Source organism: Ambystoma mexicanum, chromosome 4q (assembly GCF_040938575.1).
Source record: "Ambystoma mexicanum isolate Mex_15411 chromosome 4q, UKY_AmexF1_1, whole genome shotgun sequence".
NCBI lineage: Eukaryota > Metazoa > Chordata > Amphibia > Caudata > Ambystomatidae > Ambystoma > Ambystoma mexicanum.
In genome coordinates this window covers 492,455,263-492,481,884 of record NC_090928.1, presented here as the reverse complement: position 1 = coordinate 492,481,884, position 26,622 = coordinate 492,455,263, and the positions used below count along the sequence as shown (strand labels likewise).

Genomic DNA, 26,622 nt, shown 5'->3' with positions numbered 1-26,622 from the left:
TCGCATGAGAACAAAATACTACATATCCCTCCAAATAGATATCCTTAATTGCCATAGTTTCCTGCAAGATAATAATTGCTGGCAAATCAGCTCCTAATTTTTTCGAAAACCAATTCATGAAATTGTTGAACCCACAACAATTCCATGAGTTGATAACCACAGTGTCGTTCTATTGTTTTTCGATTCCTGGTATACTGCTTATTAGATTTTGCATCAATGGTTCAAGCCGTGATAGACTAGACGCAATCTTGGCAACAGATTCCGATTGCATTCTCATTTTTTCATGTAGTGTAATGAGCTGATTATCATGTCCATCCATCTGAGTGTTATTCCCGTACATAGATGGTTGGTATTCCACAAATAATGTGGCATTTTCCATTGATTTGAACATAGACAACTCATAACCTAGCGATTGAAAGTCCTGTAAATGTTTCCAGATTAGTGCAGCAATTATTGTATTCTGGAATTTGCATAACATTCTACCATTAGAATTGTATGGTAAACGGACCCAATCTATATCATTAGATACTAGGTTCCTCAAAGCAGGAATTTGATTAAATACTTTCATGAGAGAGGTACGATTTAGATTTGGTTTATCGACCTTTGCGGGATCCAGAGTCCATCCCATTACCAGTTTCATTTCAGACCCTAAGGAGTGGTAGAACAACCATTTATCCCCACACACTCCTTCAGGCATAGGAAGCGAAGATATGGGCTGATGGTTTGACTGAATATCAGAGGTTTCATTCATAGACTGTGGCCTCAGAATATCAGAATCTTGAGTGGCACCAGCATCAATCACAACCTGGACATTTGCGTTGTGAGCACTGCTATTGAGAATAGAGCCCGCAACTTGACATTCTGAACCAATCTCATCAATGTTTTGCGGCTTTTGAACCAAGTCTGAAATTTTTTTGTCAATTTTTTCAAAAAAACGTTGTAACTGTGTCTGTATCAGAATGGGGGATAGTGGCGTATTTTCGTCGCTTATGTTGACAGCACTAAGTTTAGGGTTCAATTTAGTTTCGACTGATGTATTCACTATAGTAGCCTCCTCAATGCTCATGGATTCTGTTTTAAGGGTCCCATACTCAGATGAACCCAAGACAGCCTGACTTTCACTATTGAGTTGTGTGATATCAATATTGTTATCCCCCATACTAACACAATTATTATGCCTTTGTTGCTGAATAAGCTTTTTTATGCTTTGTTCTTCCATTAATACGGAATTTCTGTTTTTTGGTTTTATTTTGTTATTTTGCTTCGACTTTAGAACAACTTGGGATATCGGTTCTTGAAGATTTGCATTTTTTTGTTTTTTTAAAGCTTTATTATATAATTTTTTTGCTTTTCTAGACATTAAAAATGTACTATGAGTGCCATTTGCTTCTACGTCCAATTCCCCAATGCAATCATGTCCACACTGCGTGGTCTCGGAATTCAAGTCAATCAAGTCTGTCAACACAGTGGGACTATCGGGATTAACGATAACTATGGACGATAAAGGTTCATCCTTTTCATTCAGTACCGCTAACAACCTTTCTGGTGATATTAAGTTTGCCTCAAGGACAATCTTTTCCAACGCCAGTATCCTCTCATGCTGTACTTTTGCTATTTCCGCATATGGCGGAAGCAAATTTTCTGTTACAGCTTTTGGAACAGTTACTGGATTTTTACTCAATACGCTGTTCCAGTCTACGAACTCAGTTTGGGTAGCCATAGAAGTTCTATTGGGTTTTTTCCCAGCCTTATTCTCATCTGTTAGAGTTTCCAACTTTTGAGTTTGCAGACGTTTTTCACTCATCTGTTGCTCGGCCCAGAACACATGGCATTTTTCCTGAGCAAACAAGTAGCCTTCTATTTTACTCATTCTTGAGTTGATTTCTGCAGTTGCTAGACTCAGGGCACCAATAGCTCCATGCGTATACTCGTGACCCTTGTCCAGCAAATTCAGTATTCTAGTCAAGACTGGAAAATTCTGTAATTCCTGTGAGTTTAGGTCTACCAATGTCTCTTCTAATGGAAAAAGCGGGAGAGAGGAATTTGGCAGCCGCGATTTCTCCAAGTCAATTTCCAGTGACCTGTGCTCGCAGCTCAGTACAGGAGAGTGAGGATCTTTAGTATCAGAAGGAATATATTGGTTCTCATGGGAGGGTGAGCTAGCAGAATGTAACAAGTCTCGAGCCCCCCAACCACCTTTAAATTTGTGCGTTTCTTTCAATTGGTTTAGATTTTTTACTATAGCCGCGTGAAAATGAACCTGTTCCCTAAGGCCCGTTGACTCGGCAGCAGGAGTAGAAGGCCCATTCGAAAGACGTGTTCGACTATGCAGTTCTGCTAAGACAACCGGCGCAACCAGCGAAACATCGATGGCAGGCATACTTTCCTCATCATTTACAGCCCCCAATATTGAGCTATCCGTGATAGGGACATTGTGAATTAACTTACTAGTTTGCATGCTATTGCCATGTACTTCGCTATGAAATTGGGCCACTACATTTGTCTCCTTGACAGTCTCCACATTAGACGCTTGTGCAAGATCTTGCAATGAGTGGTTCACCATATTAAAGTTTGGTGGTATCCTCACATGCTGGGTGAGGCTCAGTTTATCGTTTGGTCCCTTTCCCTTTTTCTTGATTTGGTTAACTATGTCTTGGTTGGGCTCATCCTCTGACATATTACCGTCAGAGATTGATGGAGGAGGGCCATTCAGGCATCTTTTTCCATTACGTAGTTTCTTGACCATCTTTAAACAAGGAAACCACTGGTTTCTGCCCCAACAAACAGAAACCTACCTCAGATTCTACAGCTACAGCACACAAATCCCGGAAGCAGAGCGGCACCGCGACCCGCGACGCGCACCGCGAACAGCAAACAGTACTTGTCCGGTACTTGGTGCGCGGCGCAGGTGCGCGAGTCCGGCAGTACTTCAAGTCACCAGGTGCGTGACACGTCAGAGGGAGGCGTGGCTACCCAAACAGGAAGGACCTCAGGGTCAGGCACGCTGGTGCACCCGAAAAGTACGTCCTCCGGCTGAAATTCAAAAGTCCTGGCAAGGCAACAGGTCCATAGAGAAGGGGATACAAATACAAACTGGACCAAAAGCGCCAGCCAGCAGGGCAGCACAACGTTGCAGCAACAGCAAACAGTACTTGGGCACATTTTTTCTCCCAATTCGATTTTATCATCACTTACCTACCTGGAACAAGGAACGTCCTGGCGGATGCCCTCTCATGAATGCCTCTCCCAGGTGACGTTCCGGTTAACATGGCAGAATATGTGTTTGATCCTAAACAGGTGATCAGTTTGGTCTCCTCTTTTCTTCAGGAAGTAAGAGAAGCTACGGTTTCCGGTTCCCCCTTACCTCTTGCATTGACTCAAGACCAAATTACCCACAAGGATGGTCTGTATTTTTGGAAGCAGAGGCTATTTCTACCCGAATCGTCTACAAGGCGAAAGGCCCTTCAGTGGTGCCATGACAGTCCGGTGGCAGGTCACCGGGGGGTCACCAATACCATTGAGCTGCTCCAACAACATTTTTGGTGGCCTGGAATGCAGAAGGAGGCCCAAAGTTACGTACAATCTTTCCCCATCTGCTGTAGGTCTAAGTACAACACCAAGAAACCCATAGGTTTTTTACAACAAAACCCTATTCCTGAAAGGCCTTGGAACACTATATCTACAGACTTTATAGTCGAATTGCCACTGTCGGAAGGGTGTACTTGTGTAATGGTTACCATTGACACATTCACTAAAATGGCCCACTTTACCACCTTACCTGGTATACCCACTGCTACCGAAATGGCCAATATATTCTTCCGGGACATATTCCATCTGCATGGCATCCCGGTCAAGATGAAATCTGACCAAGGGAGTCAGTACACTTCACGTTTTTGGAAGACTCTCTGTACCAAGCTGGGTATACAAAGGGCATTATCTTCAGGGTTTCATCCCCAGACGAACGGACAAACAGAGAGGCTGAATGCCTCTCTAGAACAATATCTTCAATGTTTCATAAATCATCAACAAGACAACTGGGTTTCATTACTACCGTTGGCGGAATTTTCATATAATAACAGCAGGCACAGTGCCACCTCTCTCAGCCCTTTCTTCTGTTCCTATGGAATTCATCCCCAAGTCCTTCTTCCGAGCAACCTACAAGCCACCTCCATCCCTTCTGTGGACGAGTTACTGGTCAAGATCACTGAAGCTCACAAGATTGCTTACCAGAGTCTTAACGACACTCGTCTCGATACTGCAACCAGGCCAATACCCATCGAATCCCGTCTCCTTTGTGGCAAGAGGGTGCTCGTGTATGGCTCTCCACAAAGTATTTACCTCGTTGGCTGCGGAGATCTAAACTATCTCCACGTTATTTGGGTCCCTTTACAATTTCCAAATGGATCAATCCGGTTGCCTATAGATTGAACTTACCTGCCCACATGAGACATATCCACCCAGTATTTCATTCCTCGTTGCTTAAGGAATGCATCGCGGATCCCTTCACTCGGTCCCTCCAGACTGCTAAGCCTCCCAAAGAAGTCTGCCCTGAAGAATACGAGGTGGCTTCACTTCAGGATTCCAGGTATAGGAGGGGCAGGTTGGAATACCTCATCCATTGGAAGGGTTTCCCTCATACAGAGGACTCTTGGGAACCAGCATCTCAGGTTCACGCCCCCATCTTGGTTCGGAATTTCATCGATCCCATCCCAGCAAGCCGGGTGGTATCTCCTTGGGAGGGGGGAATACTGTCACATTCTTTCCCTTCCTGGTTCTGGTGCGGTGCGGGTCTAGTCTTTCTTCTGTATTTCGCTTTAGCTCCTCTCTTTCCGGGACGACGTTGCGTTGCAAATCACTTCGCTTCCTTCATGAGTATGACGCATAGTCCGTTTCTGTCACCCACTGCTGGGTGCATTTTCTCCGTCCTTCTTTCCTTCTGCTTTCCGTATTTTTTCCTTGCCTCCTTTTCCTTTCCGCTCGCCACCCTTCGGACCTCCCTCAGTAGTTTTTCCTTTTTTCTTTTATCTTTTCCGTTCGCCTTTCGACCTGCCTCCACCTGAGAGTTCTACCGGAATTCCTTCCACTTTTTGGAGACTTCTTGGACTCTTCTACTTACCGGCAAGAACACGAATTCCAGAGACTTCGTCCACTGGAGCTGTCACCTATCCTTCTGCTTAATATTGGATGCCGGACTGATTCTCCATACTTACCCCTGCTGTACCAGAGTCTACCATTCTCAAGAGGTTTTTTCTGCCTGCAGGCTTTTTCCTCTTGCCTACGGCTCCTACGGAAGGGGGTCCCTTCTGTGTGCCGTCACCTGATAGGCTGCAGAGTGGCTTCCAACCGTGGGAGACCCTTTCTCTTCGACCGAAGACACAAAGATAAGAAGAAAACGGAAAACGGAGTAAGGACACCGCGGTTGCTTCAGGTGTGGAGGAGGAGGAGGGGGAATTAGACTCCATTAGCAATACAGAGTACAGTACTGATTCAACTCCTGACACTAGGCTAGTTCTGTTTGAGAACTGGAGAGGAAGGAATAAAAAGAAAAAATATAGGAAAGTAGTGCGTAGGTTAAGGGACATTCTCTTCACTATCTCCTATATGTATAGTTTATCAGCCTATGTAATGAATATTCCTGAGAAGGAAAATGCCCTCCATATTCAAATGATTTTAATTAAATAATCATTGACGTTTGCAGGTGTGCGACTGAATGGCGCCCATTGTGCTTCTTTTTAACTACACAGATCATGATGGTGAAGCTGTGATCTTTGTAGAGAGTGATTTCCTTACTAACTCTTTCAGGATAAGCCTGTACCTCCCATTGATTCTTTTGGGAAGGGAAAGCTAAAAAGGAAGAGTTACAAAATCCATCTGAAGCCCCATCCCTTTAGAACCCAGGGATTATTTGCTTGACAAAACCAATTTTGCACAGTCAAATGCGTTTTTCATATCAGAAAAAGATCTGATTGAACTACTAAAAGCCAAAAGGCAGAAGAAGGGAAGGTGGACTGCGGGACTCATGTATACCTGTTGTTCCTCCTCTTATGGATGGATCTGGAGGATGGGTAGTGGGGATGGCTGCTCAAAAGCTGCTACTAGGGTATACTTGGTATTCCGTTGTTTTAGCATAGTAATTTACTTTTGGGTACTTTACTTTGTTGTTATTACTTCAAATTACTTTGTGGGTAAGTAATTGCGCAAATGTAGTTTAGGGTTAGAGGGCACAAGGGGGTGGGGAAGGGTAGGGTACCGGTGGTATGAAAGGGAAAGGAGGAGAATGGGGGGACTCCCCTTAAAAAAAGGAAGCAATTACAATGAAGTAAATTACCATGAGGTAATTGAATTCGTTACAATAATGTAGAACCGGATTCTTAACCTGTTTGGAAGCTACCTAGGTGTCCATATTGTCGTGAAGCATTCCATGACAATTCTCTGGACTGTTAGGGTAGAAACAATCCGGGCCAGATATACTACTCCTACATCTGGGTCCAACTCATTAAATGTTTTGAGGTATTTACAAAATGCCAGCTAGAAATTGAGATTCAAACCATACTCCTTCTTCCCATCTTTGCTGCTTTTGATAATTTCTAAGAGGTGCTGATGTGTCTTTCAGGAAAGGGTGTGGTAGTGGCACTCCGTTATGTAAAAAAACAGGGCACCTCATACCCATTGACTGTCCTCCTCTGGGTCTAAGTAAGAGGTAGACTCAAATTCTGCCAAAGTGATCTAAAAATATTTAAGTGCAATAACAGTGTCTTTGAAAGTTTCTTGCCCAGAGTGGAGGGTGAAGACCATTCCTTTCGTTGGATCCTTGCCCAGCTTGGATAAAACAAAATGCTAAACTCCATTTCTAAGAAAAAAGTGCCTGCCACTTTTGAGGACAGCTCGGGGTGAGCATACTCCACCTTCATGAAATGTCTGAGGTTTTCGGGATGGTAAATGACATTTTTATCTTCCTTGACCTGACCCTATCTTTTATAGTGAGTAGGAGACCTGTGCATCCTAAAATCACTTTTTTTTGGGGTGATGTGGCACTTGCTAAGCCTCCCTCTGACTTTGTTATGCTTTAAAGCAGGATAGGAATAAGATAAAGATGACTTCAACCTGGGAGAAAATAATCTGGTGGTAAGAGAACTAATAAAACAATGTGGGAATAAACGTGATGGGGCGCTGCCCCCTAACCACTTGTAGCACGTTGATCTAATTGACAGGCTGGGAAGAAGATGCCACACCATCTGGGACAGAGATGTGGACCATAACTGACTGGATTCAGGAGTATGAAGAGTGCACCAAAGAAGGGGAGCATCAACAGTGATCGGTACATGCCTCTACGGGGTTCCCTGCCACCATGCCTTCGAAGAGCTTGGAAAAGAGAGAGATCTTGGCTACAAAGCAGTCACATGAGGAAACATTCCTACCCACAAGGAATGAGAGCCTGATGGATAGCATAGACCAGTCATATTAGTTAACATCTGGGCCATAGTTTCTCCACAAGGCAAACACCCAGGCCACTAAAGAAGCAGTGCAACCCAGCAATCTACTACCACTGTCTCAAACCTCCGACATTGAAATACTTATCAGAAATCTCAAACAATTCCGTGCAAAAAAGTATTTTTAAAGATAAGATAAAATGTCTCTTACCACTAATGTCCAGCAGTAAAAAAACAGGACTGCCACACAACATGTTATCTTATTTTAAACTACAACTATCACCACTGTAGCAGTCTTACGTGCAGAGGTTTGTTTGGATAGGGGCATATTGTGCCCTTTCCTGAGGTGAACATCCTGTGGTCTGTGGTGGAAAGGAACTGGGGAAAAATGGTGAGGGGTAAGGGAAGCAGTGATAGGTTTGAAACAAGACAGAGAAATGGAAAGGTGCAGGTGGGTTCAGGAGGAGGGTGCATGCTTGTGGTAGAAAGTGTGGGTGTGTACTCATTGCTAGAGGATCAGACAGATGTTGATCAGAATGAAAGGGGATGAAACCCACCCATGATGTTGAGCAATTTTCTGTGAGGCCAGTTTCTAGTACAATTCTTTCGTTGTACCAGAAATTGTCAGGTGTGGTTGTATGATGGACTCAAGTTATGCTCAATCGTGCAGTGTGGAGGCTTTTTCACCAGTATGTTTTTAGACAACCATCACAATAAACCAGGATTATAATCTGGGTTGCCAAGCCACCTTTCAAAAGTACTGTAACCAAGAGCTGGCAGTGTAAATGTTAGGAAAGATTCCTCTTTACTGCACATTTCCTTCCATTTCTATGGACCCCCAAACGTTTTGCTTTTATTTTTCTATCTTGACCTGCTATTTGTACAGTGCAGGTATGCCTTAAGCTTTGCTGCACTGGCTTTTGCTCATCTGTCATGGGGACATTGTCTTCAGGCTGTCAGTACTGGAAAACATTGTTTCCCTTAGTCTTGTTACTTTGTTACTACTTTTAGAAATGTTTTACCACTTGTTGTAATTTTTATCACTGTACAATGCATTTTACAATGCAGTACAATGGAGTTCACTTTTTGTTTTGCCCTAGAGTAACACTCAGAGGATTTTTGGTTACTCTAGGTGTGCTAAATGAACAAGATGGTGGCAGCAGTGACTTTCTGCCATTTTTGGTGAATTTCATATTAACTTTACCGCATTTACCGCGTTTGTCTAGTAACTGTAGCTAGTGGTCAAACATGGCCAATTCACAAGGTTTTTTCGCTTGTCTTTTGGCCATCCTGTCTTTGAGCCTTCTTCCTGGCCTGTGAGGTCAGGACAATCCTTATATGAACTTCCAGCACCTGGCGAAGCAGTGCCTTTTGGCGGGCTACTGGAGGGCTATGTGTGTTTGCTGCCAGAAAGTGGGCTAGGACTGTCTGGTCCCAAGCTACAAACTGGTGCCAGTGTGTCTGAATGGTATGCATGAGTTTTGTCACCAGTAGTCCTGCTGGGGTGTGTGTATGGGCCAGATCTGTCATTGGCTAGTGGGAGTTTGAGCTCTTACCTGGCTTTTATGATAAGAAGAGGACCCTTGCACCCACTCTAGAGAGATTTTGGAAGAAACGGAAGGAGCCAATACTCCTGTCCATGTGGAAGACCACGAGGAGACCATAGACCTGTTGGCGTCCAACTTCTGCTACTGTCCTGGGAGAGCCCTGTCTTTGAGGTGACCTTCAACAGTCCTGCAAGGGAGCTGCGACCCCTGTAGTGGAGGGAAAATCCATTCTCGATGACAGCTCGGAGTCCTACGAAGAAGAGCCTTCAGAAATGCCCATGGACTGCCCAGTGTCTGACCTGCTCTGAGTTTGGGCTACTGTGCTGCAGATGTCGCAGTTCTGAGTAGATGCCTAGAACTTGGGAAATCTTCAGCTTGTGCAACAAGTCTTACTTCTACGTAATGTCGTGGTCCTAGCATCAAGGGGACCCGAGATAGGAGGGAAAGTCTCAGCACGGCAAGTGAATCCCTTTGCGTTGCTGTGCATCAGTGGCTGTCATCTGAAACTGCTTAGCTGCATCCAGTCCTGTCCTGAGAGGGGCCCTGCATCTAGTTTCGCTGCATTTCTCAACTGGAACACCTTGCACCAGCATTAGATACCGACCGGAGAACTGCTCAAACCTGCAATCCCTGGGGATGAAGGACTGAGGCTGACAGCGGAAAAAGCAACCAGGTTGGTTGAACCCTCTTCAACTGACCTACCAAGTCCTCTGAAGAATTTTAGTATGGGGGATGAATTGTAGCGATACTTACCTGCACAAGTTTTGGTAACTTTTAGAAACGTTTGTATTACTTTGGCTTTGCCCCTGCTTGTTCACACAAGCACTCTAAAAGTTGGGAACACGTTTGTTAGTCAGATTAACTTGTCCCCATAACCTTTGGAACTGTTTACTGGACCCAGAGATCCTACCTTCATTTTTTCCACCTTCACAAAATTGTATGGAACTTTACTGAACTTTTGGGCAGAGGGCACCATACATTTTAGGGGTGGAATTCAAAAGCTAGGATTGAATCTCTGTGGACCTGTAGTGCTAATACTAATCCATACTTTCCTTTTCAAGAGTTTCACATGTACTTTGCCCTACTCTAGTGATTGTGTATATGAATCATATATTTTAGTGTTGTGTGATATTATTACCTGTTAGCAGTCATTTTTCACTGTTATTTGGCCATAAGTAAAGAAGTATTTTTATGCCTGTTTGTTTATGTGTGTTCCTTGACTGCTTCACTGTGTGTGCTCATTATGGACCCCTTACAAGCTCACCACCTCTTGAGACTTAGCCTAGACTACTCGCCTTACTACCTTCAACTGGTTTGGCTACAGCTCCCAGAGTTGTACCTGTCACAATACTAGTTGGCCTTCTATACATCTGTCCACCAGGCCAGAGTATAGAAAATCAGTGCTAACAGTAAAGGTGAATGCAGGGAACCCAAAAGGAGAAGAGGGATGGGATGTTAGGGAATCTTGATTCTCCAAGAGCCATACCTACTTGGTAACTTGATGAGGGATGAGATTGACCGATCAGTGTTAGGTGATGTGAGAAAGTGGGGTGCTTTACTTGGCAGTAGGTTATAAAATTATAGTGACACATAAACACCTGTAGTGGGAAAATATACACTTAGCACCCTAAACTACCAGAATATGCAATTTGGTTAAAAGACCATAGTTGGGGAAGGGAGAAGTAAAAAAGAAAACATGGGGATGAAGCAGGGCTTTGTACAGATGCAGTGAGAGAAGAAATGGTGGTCTAAAAAGTGGTGCTTGGCAGAGGATCATCCACTTAAAAGCAAAAGGAAGGTGTACACCAATTTCATGTTAGCACTAGGGAAGGGTTTGAAAGAGGCTGCAAATAATGCCGATTCAACTGGGATAACGAAGATAAAACACACATTCAAGGACCTACAAATATCAATAACTAAAATGAAGAAAAAAACGAAAACATATGTCCATCACAAAAGGAAAAGCTCAACTATAAATATTAACTCAATATTTAATTCATAACAGTCTGATAAGGTCTGGACGACACCACTTTGATAAGCCATCCTCAGCAAAAACAACCATTAAGCAAGCAACGAACCACATGACACAGGGTGAGTCATTGAAACTTGTAATTTACAAAGAAATCCTGCCCCTCTCTATGAACCCCATGAGGTCCGCAACTCCGGTCTAACCAATTTCTATAGCACTTGCACTAAGCAAGTCTGGCTAACGATACACTGTTGTAGCATTAAAGAAACCCCCTGAAAAATTTCCCGTTACAAGATCGACACAGTTTGGGAAACATGTTGGGTCAGAGATACCGTGTGATTATTGACATGTGTTAAAAAGAGCACTTAGAGATTGTAGCCAGTTGAAGAAATTAAGTTATTCTATTAATGACAACAGGATGAAGTACTAGACAACCTAATATTACAACTGTATAGGTTTGCTAGTAGTTTTACTTGCTTTTTTTGATTTGTATAGTTTTATTTGATTGTTTATTATGTAATTTATGTACATTGTTTTCCATGTTTGTGTCAACCAGTTATTGAATTGTGTACTTAAAGTTGGTGATGGATTTTTAGTTGGAGGTTTACATTACATTTTTTCTGTTTTAAAAATGTTTTTTCTGGTTTCCTCCGTTTTTTCTGTTCTTTTTCTTTGCCGGATTTGATACTATGACTATTATAACATAGTTTGTATACCTATTTAAGGTTACAGTTATTTTTAGAACAGGATGAAATTTGCTTGAATAAAATAAAATAATATATATAGATATATATTTTTTTTAAAACCATTTGGTTTAATTCTGTATTTTGGTTACTGGCGCGGTGTTGCGTATCCTCATGGGTGAGCTTTGAGAGTTGTGCCCATTGGAAACGGGAGTTTATAGAGATGGGCAGGATTTCTTTGTAAATTACAAGTTAGCATGTCGGGCATGATCCTGCCCTCTATTTTAAAAAAACCCTAGTCCTCGTTCAGTTAAAAGGAGTCATTGAAACTGCCAGACAGAAAGAGTAAGTAAGGAGCTATTAACAAAAAGTGTCAAGCACACTCCAACAACTCCCATAGCTACTCCAACAAACCCTCATGTCAAACAAACACAGTGGAACGAGCCGGCAGTTAGATTTGATCAAGCAGCATAACTTGCTGGCACAAAATACACACAGTCTATATGATCCCCACCAGATATGGACTGTAATTGTTTGCACACAGTGGCCCTGAAAATAAATCCTGCCATCCCCAAAATTCCTAGACTGACTTCTGATGAAAGGGCACCCATAAAGACCATGCAGTTTCTCCACAAGGCCTTCCTTGTCCTCACTCCAACTTTGTAGGTCTTTAACGCTTCCATGTTTACTAGATGGTTCAGGTATTCTAAATGAAAATTGCTATCCATCCACAGAATCAGATAAAAGAAATTCTAGGTGAGAACTCCTCACATACAGGGATCACCTATCTACACAACTATGAATTTATGATGGCCCGCAGAATTTTCTTTTTCTGTCAGTCTTTGAGGAGTGAATTATAGAGACCCCCACCTCTTCCTTATTCTTGCGTATTGACATGGCTCTTTTTGTTGGTCAGAGGCCTTGCATTATAAATACCCAATAAATAAGACTGGTCCAATTCATGAATTTTCTTGTTACGACACTGGACTCTGAGGATCCTTTATTTCAAGCCCTTATCATCAAGAGAGTCTTATGTTTTGGTTTAAGAGAGTCTCATTGGTTTATAAAGGTGAATTTTGTTTTGAAATTAAGATGGGGCCAAAACATGAAGGCCTTTGAAGGTTAAACAAAGAATCTTAAAATTAATCTGGCTTCTTACCGACACCAAATGAAGAGATCATAGGAGATTGATAACCAACGAGGGAGTTGGTATATTATATGGACTGCAGCATTCTGTACTGTTTGCATTTGCTGAAATTGGCAATCAGTGATGCCTAAATATACTGAGTTACAATAGCCGATTTTTGAATATACAAGAGAAGCAACCACACCTCTGAAATAATTTCTATCCTTAATAGGCCAAATTCTTCTTAATAACCACAATTTACAGAAAGAAGATTTCACCAATTGGTTGCTAATAAAAACCAAGGTTTTTTACTTTTGTTCCACAATTCATCAGAATATCAAATAGAAATGGTGACTGGCATTATTTGTCTGGATTTTGACATTTAGCTTTGGGCCCAAAAAGGATAACCTCTCACTTATTTGGGTTAAGCTGTAGAGTGTTATCCAACATCCAGGATTACACTTCATCCAGAAAAATTATCAGAATATCAATTCCAGAATTAGAGTCATTTAGTTTAATATATACTTGCGTATCATCCACATATGCATGATAGCCAAGACTGTATTTATCAAACGTGTCATATAGAGTTATAACATATTTATTTTAAAAACAAACAAAGGGGATCCCTGAGGGACTCCACAAGACAAACGTTTTTTCTGAAGATACGTATGATACAAATTTGACCTGTTGAGTCATATCTTTTTTTAAATTTTTTTATTTATTTGATTTAGTTCAAATAAATCAACCTTTCAAATACAGAATACATAAAATTAAATAGTATTTTAAAAATGTTTCCAATATACAATGATACAAATAGAGAGACACATGATTTTAAACAGTGCAAAGTGTAGCTAGCAATACATCAGTTAAGATACAAACATAAAAACAGTATGAAACACAAACTTCAACTTGGTTGAAATCAGGACTTTGATGAATTCTTCGAGTTTTCAAATTCAGACTTAATAGAAAATTAACAGTGGCAATTTGTAATGGTAAATAACCAGAACCTAGTATCAAAGACCAGGTCAAATCTTGGGGAGCAAGGCATAAATATTTACAATGTCTGGCATAGTGAGTTTCCCGCATGGAACGGAGGGCCTTACATTCCGTGATAAGATGCACCAAGGTTTTGCGGGTGTCCATCGATATGCAAAAGCAGCAAAAATTCTCAGAGGGGCTCAAAAGTTTCCTTTTGGCCTATAGATCTCGTGTGACCTATAAATTGTAACACACTCTTAAAATGTTATTACGAAGTTTATGTGAGGGGCAGCAAACTAAATAGGCTGGTAAGGTGCGTATTTTTTGTGTGGGAAACGATACTCACCACCATCTTGATACAAAAGACATGCGGATCGTGTAACAGACCAATCTGGTTGATTCAGTTTTGATTTAGCTTTGTTTGGATTTTGTAGTAGTAAATCCAGTGAGATATCTGCCGAAATTAGCAGGCGACAGACACCCGTCAGCCAGGATTTGATAAACCACTGCTTTAATGAAAAAATATATGATGAGAGATGTTTTAACAGAATTTGAAGAGTGGTTGAAAGCAAGCATTTCCTGAAAAAGGAGCATTGATGCCAGTTGAAAATAGCCTGCAAGGAGACTAAACCAAGTTCATATCTTATCCAGGAAATTGGAATGTAGTTTGGGAGGTGTAATATTCGGCGCCAATATTTTGCTTCCCATTTCGCAAATTGTAGGGAAGGGTTGTCCTGAAAGGTTTCGAGACCATATAATAGAGCTGGAGTGGTTTTCATGGTCCAGAAATGCCAGGCTGGAAGAATTGAAAATTTACCATATTTATACATAAGAATACTAGCTTGTGAGATAAATAATGTTAACCTTGTCTCTAGGCGTGTGATATGGTCTATTGGGTGGACTGAACTCTCAAAGAGAATACCAAGGTAAGTGTAATGCGGCACCATGTTTATGGGAATATGATTGAAGGTCCACACATGGGATAGCGGGCCACGCCGCCTTGGTGAATATGCAATGATTTGTGTTTTGAGTGTAAATGAAGAAGGCATTCAACAATCGTTGCAAGCCTACTTGTGTTCTGGAGATAAGCACTAAATCATCAGCATATAGGAGCGTTTGAATTGGATGATTATTTAATTTGGGAGAGTCCGAGGTCACAGTGGATAAGTCATATCCAACATCTTGAATGAAATAATTAAAGGTTGCCGATGCCAGGAGACAACCTTGTTTAAGGCCTTGTGAGGTGTTGATCTGTTTTGAAAGTACACCATCTAACGAAAGGCGTACTTTTATTGAGGTTCCGGAATGTAATGCATATATCACATCTAGTAAAGTTGCAGGGCATTGGTCTCTACGCAGCTTCGCTAATAGGAGCACACGGCTCACTGAGTCAAAAGATTGAGTCAAAAGCAGCGTTGAGGTCAACGAACGCAATAAATACTTGTTGTTTCTGTAAATGACACTGCATTTTAATTGAGTTTAAAGCTAATAGATTAATCGATGTTCCCATTCCTGCGACAAAACCCGTTTGATGCGGGTCTCGCAAATGTGAGTGTAGAGTCCAATCATTGAAGTCTGCAAAAATCATTTTGGTGAATACTTTCCCTGGTGCATCCAGAAGGGCGATCGGTCGATAGTTAGCTGGGAGACTACGATCACCCTTCTTGAATATAGGAATGATGATAGATGTCTTCCAGGAACTAGGAATCGCTCGAGTAAGTAAGATGTTCTTAAAAATGATATAAAGGATGTGGGCCCATTCGTCAGGATGAGCCTTTAGCATGGAGTTAGAGAGCCCATCAGGTCCTCTCGCTCTGGATGAACTGGCTTGCATAATGATGAAACGAATTGATAGTTCAGACACCTTTAGCTGCCATGGTGAGTTAGCTGAGGGAATGTACATCAAATCATCGAAGGCTGGATCAGCATATAAGGAGGAAAAATGTTTGATCCAGTCAGATTCAAGGACGCCGTTGATTTGCGCGTCACCCTGAAGATTGTAGCGTTGATCATTTAGTAATTGCCACATCATCGCTGCGTTTTTATTTGACATGGCTATGCTATCACGCTGAAACTGAGACGCTTTTTTACTCCTGAGCCAGTTTTTATAGCGGCATTTGGCAGTTTTTAAGAGTTGACAGCTTGAGGGATCATACACAGATAATATTTTTTCCTGAGCTTTCTGTAATCGGATTTGACATGCTGAGTTTCAGCGTCAAAGATATGCGAATGGCAGACACGATTATGACGCAAGATTATAATGGTTTACATGAAAGGTTTTAAAAGCTCAGGGTACTGAGCACCGTTATATTGCAATGCATTGTCTTCTAAAATGTTTATGAGAGACATAATCTTTCCTGAGTTCCATTGAAGACGACTTCTGGCAGTGTTTACTGTTGCCACAGCGTGTAAAACCTGTCTGGATGAAGCTTCTCCGTGGGTCCATGCGATCTGCGCAACAAGTAATCTATGATTGCTGTTGGGGTGATCACTAATGGAAAGATGTCGGACATTTTGAAACAGGATAGGGCTCACAAAGATGTAATCAAGTGTGCTTGTACTATGCTCACGTTGCCACGTGTAATTGGGAGGTACATCTCCCTTAACAGAGCCTTTTAGCATATGTAGATTACGATCATACATAATGCTTGTCCATTTCTTAGCTGCCTTGGTTATGTCAGGTCTATCTCGACAATCCAGATTCAGATCTCCTGCAATGATGGTATGAGTGATGGTATGTCTGGTTATAATTAAATCCAAGGTCCCATTCAGACCTTCATAGAATACATCATCGGGCATGGTGGCAGTGTTGCGATAGACATTTACTAGGGCCAGTTCTTGGGAGTGACCCCAGATTAATACAAACTGAATCTGGGCTCCTATCGAGGCCCAAGGTTTAATGCTAAAGCCACTAGCACTATGCACACTCACAAAGAGACCCGACGATGAACGACCACTACTCGGGATTGTAGGGAGGAGGGTAGTCTCATAGCCATCCCAGATGGGGCACGTAGTAAGCCAAGTTTCTTGTAGGGCTATTAGATGATGGATGCTGGATAGATTGGCAATGGAAGACTGCAAATGGGAATGACCCCTTGTGTTCCAGCTTAAAAACTGAATAGTATCTTTGGCGCAGACTGTTAATGGTTACTGCTGTTGGCTGGTTCCACTTTGAGTCTCATGGTTTTGCCTCGGCACTCCCTGATAGATGTGAGATTTCCGACTGATGTTTTGGGGATTTGTGTGAGCTTGTTCTGGTTCCTCTGCTATGAGGAAACCCATATTGAATAGTTGCATTCTGCAATGTCAAATTCAGTCTCGGACCAGCCCAGAGGGGATCCACAGTCTAACTACTGAGCATGTGAATTCGGAGATAAATTCAATTTGGTCTATGTTGTGAGAGGACAGGTTTCGTAGCTCAGTGACATCTCTGAATAAATTCAGAACACTTTGCCGGTTCAGATCGTAACATGGGAAATTTCCCTCTCTACATTTTAGGATGAGAGTAAAAAAATGCCCACGGCGAGGGTTCAGATGACGTGAGACTGAATGAGTATTCGATTTCTCCAGAGCACACTGCAGATGTGAGTTAGCAATATTTGTGCTAGCTTGAGCGGGATACCCATCTTCTTGAGCAACTTGCTGTGTGGTAAATGGAGTATGGAAGGGCTTGTTGAACCATTCTTGAGGACATCAAGGAATGCACAGGGGGAGGAATTGATAGGGCTGGTTGGCACGCAGCTTGTATGGAAGAGACCTGGGGCAGGCCAACCAGCACTGATGGGGCCAAAGAAAGTGGAAAAGGAGGAGGAATGGGTAAGGCTGGATGGAAAACTGCTGGAATGGGAATGAACGGGGGCTGGCCAACCGGCACTGATGGGGCCGGAGAGAAAAGTGAAGGAACAAGAACTTGTTGAGGAGCACCCGACACATTTTCTTTTGGAGCAGTAGACTTACCAAAGGCCTTGAAGAATGAGTTAAGTGTTTTTTGTAGTTTGCTTGAGATTAGCCATATTTTTTGTTTTTTTTATTGCAAGAGGCTTTTTAGGTGCAACTTTCGGGTTTCTTGCTTTAAGGGTGTCTAGGTGGCTAAGTCCCTGTCCTGTTTTGCGCTCATGGCTAGGCACTGGAAGCACCGGGATCTCCTCTGGCACAAAATTTGGTGGTGGTAAAGTTGTGGGAGCATGCCCTTTAGCAGAGGACTGAGAGAGACTCGTATGAGCGATTGGTCGTATGATACCAGTGATCAAGGGCAAAGCACATGCCTCCATAGGTAACACTTCTACAGCAATTGGAACAGAGACATTAGTCATGTTAGATTTGCACCCAACCTCCCCCTCTAGTGATTCATTTATCCACCTTTTTCTAGGAGGTGTTGACAGGTTTTTAAACAATGAAGAATTGTAATGGGCCAACATCCACTTCATCAGATCATCAAACTGTTTGGATTGGTGAGACACTTTTGTGTCCAATAATTCAAATAATTTACACAGGCTCATGATAGTAGTGTTAATAGCAATCAACGCTGGTTGAATCATGGTTGAGTGTTGTAGAAATAGATCTGAAGGGACTGTTTTAGAGATTCTAGGTGTAGGTAGGGCAAACAAATGAAGCATGGAGTTTTTAGAGCTCTGTGAGAATTGTTGAGACAAGGTAGCTTTGCTGTGTGAAGGGTCATCGGTAGAATGATGACGAGCTCTCCATACAATCGGGGTTTCACATTGGCTGGCATGAATGGATAAACGAGTTTGATCTTGCACTAGTGAGGGAAAAGTAATCGGGGAGATGGCAATGCGGGAGGAAGAGAGGTGTGGGCAATTTTTGGTAGAGGCGAGCATTGTAGTGTCAGATAGAGGACGCGGATTGACTCTTACACATGGAGTTCTTAATGAAATGGATGTGTCCTGTGCATGAGAGCCTTCTGGTTTATTGCTGTTGCCTAGATGGGAGATTGACATTGATGAGATGGAAACAATGGATTCATCAATCTTGTCGTCAAAAGTAAATTTCGGTTTTGTGGATAACAAATTGCCTGATGAAATTAATGAGTGAGCAGTGTAGAAGTCTTGGGGTTGAGCTCCAAATTCATCATGACTGATTTGAGTCGATTGACGCGTTAGTATTTCGGATAGGCTTGGGATGTTAGGCGGCATATTTGTAGAAAGCCTATATGCCATAGTTATAAGAATCCTGTTGACAGACACAGGACAAAGGTCGCTAGGCTAGATTAGTTGCAAGTCAGCTAGCTCAGAAACAGTTTGGAAGAATAGAAATAAGCAGTGTATTAATCCTGGTACCTGTGTCAACGGATGGTTCACGTTAACGTCTATGTTCACGAAACACGTGTTACACAAAAACAACAGAGCGAAATAAATATTAATAAATTAAATATTCGCACAGGTAGTAAACATTGGTGAAGCGCCTCAATTGAAACCTAGAAAAACATACACTTACTAACAGAGGCAACTTCCAGGTGTCCCAACAATCACAAATGTTAAGATCACAAAGAATAAAGAAGAATAAAACTGACGCCTGGACCCCTCCCGGCGCCCCCGCACCACGAACAGCAAACAGTACTTGCACAGGTGCGCGGCGCGGGTGCGCAGGGCCCCGGATATATGAAGGGGCAGGTAGGGGCGCGGTCACCACAGGGGAGGGGTCAGCAGGCAGTTGTCCTAAAAAAGAAAAGAAATAAACACAAAAGAGGGGAAAATGAGAGACGGGTTTTGTGAATTAGTTCACTGTGCTAACGAGCACAACGAGCACCACGTGCAAGAAGCACGGAACGTGCAAGAGCAAAATACACACTTCGAGCAAAACGTGCTGAAACAGTCACCTTTTTCTCTTTCCTTAATGGAAGGACAGACAAGCCGTGGTGTTGCGTTTAAAGACGTCCTCCAGGCGAAATTCCAGGCAAAATCCAAAGCGCTTGAGGAGAGCCGCTCGGCGAGACCGTCCAGCAAACAGTACTTGTGGTACTTGCACAGGTGCGCAGGGCCCCGGATATATGAAGGGGCAGGTAGGGGCGCGGTCACCACAGAGGAGGGGTCAGCAGGCAGTTGTCCTTTTTCTCTTTCCTTAATGGAAGGACAGGCAAGCCGTGGTGTTGCGTTTAAAGACGTCCTCCAGGCGAAAATGCACGAGAAAGGAAAAGTGGAAAATAGAGCATGAAAGAGGAAGTTAAAGAAATACAGGGAAGTATGTAGACACCTACTACAACGTTTTTGGGTTAGCTGCTCTACGAACTATTAAACATAGGCAGGAGTGTAGCCCCATTTGATGTGTGATGCCTTCGTTTAGTTCTGGTTTAGCACGTTCCTTGCTGGGACTTGTAACCACATATAGTCAATGGGAAAAATGAAACTGCAAGTCCCATCATGCAGTGTGCAAAACCAAAATTGACAGAAGGCACCATATGAGACCATTTGGAAAACAGCACAAAAGCCTGTGTGGCCTTTTAGTGGGAACGATGAGTGTAACCTCTGATTTTACAGAACAGAAATTTTCTTTTTGGAATGCCACACCTCCCAAATAGGGAAAACAGACTGATTGCTTTCGCATAGATTAGACTATAAAGAAAGCAAACCTGTTACACAGGCACAGTTTGCTTCAGAAATCAGGTTTACATCGCTCTAGACACCTGCTCTGATGTCCTTCTTTCCAATGCACAAATCATTGTCGTGACACTGAATTAGTCTAAAACAAAAGGCACCGTCTATTGTGTTTACTTATGCCCCCCCCATTTTTTGTGCCACTGCATATTTTAGTTCATGGAAGCTGGTCAGTCAGAAATCAACTACAGACTTGTGTACATCGCTTTGTTGTGGCGGTCCCAAGTGAGGGACGGCTTGTGCAGGGTTCGCACCATATAGCGCAACAAAGAATTAGACGGAGCCAGGAGTGCTCTACATATGTCTTTATTCTTTGAACTTCCAGAACGTACTGCCATTTCCGCACTCCGCACCCTGTCACTTCCCTTCCGTCTCCTGCCCCGCCCTAATGCCCCGGAACATAACTGTCAACATGACTCGCTTAAGCCTTGAACCCGCTCAAGACCCTGCCAGATTTGGCTGGAGCTGGCAGAGGAGAGCGACATTGCAATGGAATACAACACTATGTGTGCACCAAAGAGGAGAAGGAAACAGCAGTATGGGCTGGGTGTGGCATAGGGTCAGGATGAGAAAAGCAAAATGAAAGTGATCACTTTTAGGATTTTGTGTTGAGAGGGGGGGGAAGGACCACAGGTGGCGGTAGGAAAGAGTGACATGAGTGTTTATCCGATTAGGATATGTCTGAAACTGCCATGCTAGTGTCAGACACATCCTGCTTGGATGAATGGTCCATTGGAAGGAAGCCCACCCACACCCCCAAAGTACAGGGTCGGATTGGGCCATCTGTCACCCAGCCCATCACTTTTGGTGATGTTATCAGAGGTCAAGGGTGGTGAGGCGAGGGGTGGGCCACTTTTTTGAGGCTAGGAGTTGGCCACTTTTTCTTGGGTGTCCGGGCCTATTTCTTGTCCCAGTCCGACCTCACCAAAGTACATCTGTATCCTTACACAAATTAGAAACATTGAAGGAATATTTTGGCCACATATGTCTTTGCCACCTTTCAGCCGAAACTGGGAAAGAAATGAAAAGATTTCAGGAAAAGGGAAGTGTCTTTGTATAAAGAAAAATATTTGTAATCTTGGATTTGGCAGCTAAGCACCTGTAGTGGAGGGAGGGAAGGCAGACAACCACATTCAAATACACTTCTGTGTGTGACTACAAAGAGTTTAACAAGATTGTGCAACGTGGGCCCTAGAATGGAAATGACCTTGCTGAGCTCTAGTTTTGATAGTCCATTTGGTTGTGGGCCGTCTTGGTCGCAAGATCACAGGTTAGTGTTGAGGCATAGCCCATACCTCATTTGCTTGGTAGAGAAAAGGGGGTGGGGGTTTAGCCTGGATATCTTGCTCTCGTTAATTACAAGAAATTGATTTTCCACGCAGTTAAATGCGTTTTCGCGTTTATTTGTGAAAAGGGTTTGTCTGTTTTTAGGTACACCCTTATATAACGTACATCCGGGGCTCTTAAGTCCCCATGTGGTCAGCCGACATGTGTTTCGACCTGTAGGTGCTACTCAAGGCTATGGATTGCGGCCCGGCGCCCCTTTGTGGTACTGGTAGAGGTGTGAATTGGTCCTGTAGGTACAGTGGCTCCTGTTGGGCCCTGGAAATCTGTTCTTTCGCGGTCCGAGTCTACCTGGACCCCACAGGGGGCACCGGACCGTAATCCATAGCCTTGAGAAGGACCTACGGGTCGAAACACGTGTCGGCTGACCACATGGGGACAAAAGAGCCCCGGATGTACCTTATATAAGGGTGTACCTAAAAACAAACAAACAAACCCTTTTCATAAATAAACGCTAAAACGCATTAAACTGCGTGGAAAATCAATTATTTGTAATTAACGAGAGCAAGCTATCCAGGCTACCCTCCCCCCTCTTCTCTACAAAGAGTTTAAGATGCAGTGTAAGCAGCTTTCTAAACTGTTTGATGGACTGACCTACGTATGGGATGCATTCACGGTCTCAAGGCCGTGGAGACAGAAGCCGAGGCACAAAAGTCGCGAACAGAATTGAGACATGCTCTGCATCGAGCTTCCATATGCGCGGCCTGCAGTCTGCAAATAAAGGCAGCGGTCGCCTGGAGCAGGTAAGTGGTGGGAAGCGGCAGAGGTGGGTTGCATGGGGAAGACCCCTCAAAAGGTACCAGAAGAGGGCCATAAATGAAAGACCGCCCCTGTGGGTGCACTTTCTCTGCCTCGAATCTGCAAGGCCAGTCTTTTGTTCCTGACATTTGGACGCAGATCAATGTGTTGCCATGAATGTGTTGCTTTGCTAACAATCTAAAATTCTCTGTTGACAGGAGAACATTTTTGTTAATAATGACACCAATGATGCTATAATTAAAAGCAATACTGTTGCTGTTGATACCCTTGTTCAGAGGAGAATATCCTGGCATATCCATGCGGCACTATCCTTGTGGGTGAAATCAGACAAATATACTAATTTATGTTTCTTCTGTGTTAATTCACCGAGAGGTAAATCGCAGACCCCGGAGAATGGACACCATCCGATCCAAAAGGATACGTGCACTTGTTCTTAGCAGAGGGTCTCTTACACTTTTGGAAGCAATTGGCTAGGTGTATCCATTCTCCTCCTATGACTCTGCAGTTCACATGTTCATGTGGATAGTTCACAAGTTAAGCAATCGCCTCAGATATGGGGCCAGTCTTCACTTTATAAGTTTGAATCCTGAGGCATGGCTGACTCCACCCTTTGACATTCAGAAGTCCAAATATCGAGCATTGTTACATTGTTGCATTAACGATCCTGGGCAGGGGAACTGGGCATCGCCCGCTAGCCTGAGGCCTGGGTTATAAGCCTATTAGCCCCTCAGAACATCCGTTCCAAAGTGCTACTAGTTGTTTTTAAGCTGCACACATTTCATGTGTACCTCATTTCTTGTAAACAAAAAAATAAAAAAATAAAAAAACAAGATGGCAGGCGGGGGAAACAGAAAAGGGAGAAAGTCCCCTTACTGTTTGCACAGCCGGGCAGACGCTGGAATGAATAGGAGGAAGGGGCTGTGTGGGGTGGAGTTCACAGTTTAGTGGGGGGTCGGGGAGGAGTTGGTGGAGGTGAGAGTGGCACGTGCCTTCCAGGTGAGTGAGAGGTGGAGGTAACGGGGCTTGGGGCAGGGCCGAAATGAGGGAAGATGGCAGAGGGTGAGAGGCTGAGGTATTGAGGATGGAAGGTGGACTTGTACCGGCAGATACAGCCCACGTTTCCGTCCCCCTGGTTCGCTGCAGCCACTGCCTCGGTTATGATGGGTGTTAATAACGCGTTATTACAGCACTTAGAAGTGTGAGGAATCAGACATGAAACCTTATATAAGGACACACATGATTATTATTATATACCAGAATACGTCACCTGCCTATGCATGTCCTAGCAAATCAATAATCTGTTTACTAGGGGCATCATTCTGACCACTCATGTGTTCAACATATCTACATAGTGCATTATTAAAATATTTTTTTTTAGGAAGTTCACCAAGATGGCCAGCTCATTTTGAAACCAGAGTGAGTTGCCAGGATGCCTTTTTTGTAGTAGTCATATGTCCGTGTTTAGGGTTAGTAAAACACCAGCACATGTCATATTCTCTTAAATCTCACCTTCCACTCCATTAAAATCATAATCACAAATGTGTGTACAGCAAACAATCGAATAGTCATTTTCAGCTATCAGCAGGCCAGTGTTGGGAATGTTCCAGGTCCAAAGCCAGCCTGTCTGTCCAAAAGCAACATGTTGCACCACAGGCCATGCTGTGGAAACGAAGAGGACAGGATGGAAAAAACAGCGGGCAGCTCTCAATGGAAAGTTATTGCGTATTAACCTGATGTAACCCCCTATCGTGTTACTTCAGGGTCTTTAACACTGGGACATTCATGTTTCACACATTTGCTGACTGATGTGTTCACTTCTGCATCCAATTGTTGCCGTTTAAGTATGCACGAAGGCGAAATAAAAATGTCTTTCCATTCACACGCTGCCATGCGTTGTCAGAGTGAACCATGGCTGCTCCCCAGGGTGCCATTCCCTGGGATTCTGCTGATGAAAGCCAGTACATTACAAACACAAGCAAACTAGGAACACGGCCAGTGTTAGGCAATTGCCTGGTTTTGAAGCATTCTGCTCATTCGGATTACGTCTCCAGAAAGTGCTTACCTACGCAAGTGAGGTTGTTGGCTCCCAGCTCGAACCCAGGGTTGCACTGGCAGTAAAATGAACCAGGTGTATTAATACATCTGTGGTGGCAGTACGGTGGCCGCGTGCACTCATCTATATCTGTGTGAGCAAAAGAGCAAAGAACATTAACATTACACAGTTGTTTGGGATTGACTGAAGTCATATCTGTCAAATTCGGTGTCGGGTTTCTGAAATAAAAGCAGTCTCAATAGTAGCTACAGCACTTACAGTCGTTTCAGATGAAGCCACTTATTGCTGACATCTACACATTTTGAATGCCAGTTTCACTGAGCAGTGCCGGAAGTGTCGCTTACACGAAGAAAGACGCCTATCATCAATTTACTAGAGCCCTGCAAAATGGCCATAATTCTATTTAATATGGGAACAGCTCAGCCTTTTGCGGCTTTCATGCCACAGACAATGTTTCTGCGGGTTCCAGGCTTACTATGGCAGCAGGGGGGGAATATGTAGCCGGAGGTTGGAGTGATGGAAAGTAGAGCAAAAGAAGGAATCGCTAAAGAAGATGGAGGTCACAGGGATCTACCATGTGGAAAAAATGTCAGGGTTCATGGGGGAGCCCCCCATGACGCACACTCCCCTGAAGCCCCGTCATATAGACCTATGCCGAACACAGAATGCTACAGGTGCAGGAATGGGGAAACAGGAAAGGCAGTGAAATAAAACATAAGTGGGAGAGGTGGTATGGGTATCTCAGTAGGCCAAGGGGGATATGTACACAGCAATTCCTGGCAATTCCCTGGTCCAAAAGAATGACTTTAGAGTCAGTTGATGATCATGAACTACTTTAGAAGTCATCCAGGCATCATCATGCTCTTTAAATCATTCACAACGTTTCAGAATTGTGTGTGATGATTTGGGGATGATTTTAGGATGATTTGCTGATTTCTTCTCACTGTCCAGCATTTCTATTCAGCTTTTGCCCAGCGTCAATTGAGCCGGATGATTTTAGAATGCTTTGCTAAAAAACACCATTTTGGTATTTTATTTATTGCAGGTAAACATTCATAACATGTCCATGATCATTTAAATTGGACACACAATGTAAAACTGTTAAACCATCAGATTTAAAAAGCATACAGATCAGAGAAATAGTTTTCTTTCAGTAATAAGTGACTAACGCATATGTATGGCAATGCGCCACGAAGTGCATTCGGTAGTGAATATGATCATTTTAATTAGTTCATGCACCCTGCCAAAACAAAACCATGTGTTTCATGACTGATATTGGCATAGCCTGCCACACCGTGCATGCCAAGCAGCTGCTAATGAAGCAAGCCCCACACTCCCACTAAACCAGCCGTGAGCCCCACCATAAAGGTGAGCACGGCTCCCGAGGGCAGTCTGCACTCTTCCAGAAGCCAATGTGAGCAGGTAAGAGAAGCAACCAAACAGGGTTACTTCAATGAATCCAAACTAAACGACTGTCCAACCACAGTTCTATAACAATCGGATCTTTAATCAAACAATAAATGCACATCTAATTATAAATACTAAACACTCATCCCTTTAAAGAAGCACAAAGAATTCAGACAAAGCAGAGCGGACACTCTGGGTCAAGGCAGGGGTGCAGAACAGGCACATTCAGCAGCAACGCCATGCAAAAGGATATGTCTTTTCAAAAAGATAGAGTGGGTTCTTATCAGTCACTAAGGCCCTCAAAGGCGGGCCAGGGGGACAGGACCACTAATAGTACCTTTAGAATCTTGCCCTGGATCGCAAATTCCTGAAGCATTATTTTTGGTATCAAACCAGGAACCTGGGCACTCCTGGTGCTGGACCGGAGCAGAGTCTGGGAGCAGCGTCAACAGGATTCAAGAAACGGTGCAGTTCGCAGCAGCACTGGCTTGCGATTTGAAGATGTTGGGTACGGCTGATGGTGTCAGGTCGGTAGCGCAGTGAGGTCAGGTGGGGGAGGTCAACCTTGTGCGTGCAATGTACCATGAGAAAGTGGTAAGATCAGCAACAGGAACATGTCCCTGATTCATTCAATGCAGACAGTTTAACTAATTAGTCATTTAGAGATATAATAGTGCTGGGATATATGATCTTCCCACTAGACTGGCTAAAATGT

General features: G+C 43.3%; 1 protein-coding gene across 2 annotated transcripts in view; it reads right to left on the bottom strand.

Annotated features, from left to right (window-relative positions):
* EFEMP1 (EGF containing fibulin extracellular matrix protein 1) overlaps positions 1–26,622 on the bottom strand; it is a 678,736-nt gene that overhangs the window by 158,612 nt on the left and 493,502 nt on the right. For both annotated transcript variants that reach the window (XM_069608055.1, XM_069608056.1), the window contains one exon: positions 24,510–24,629. In XM_069608055.1, the coding sequence (XP_069464156.1) occupies positions 24,510–24,629 (120 nt within the window). The remainder of the gene's footprint in view (positions 1–24,509; positions 24,630–26,622) is intronic.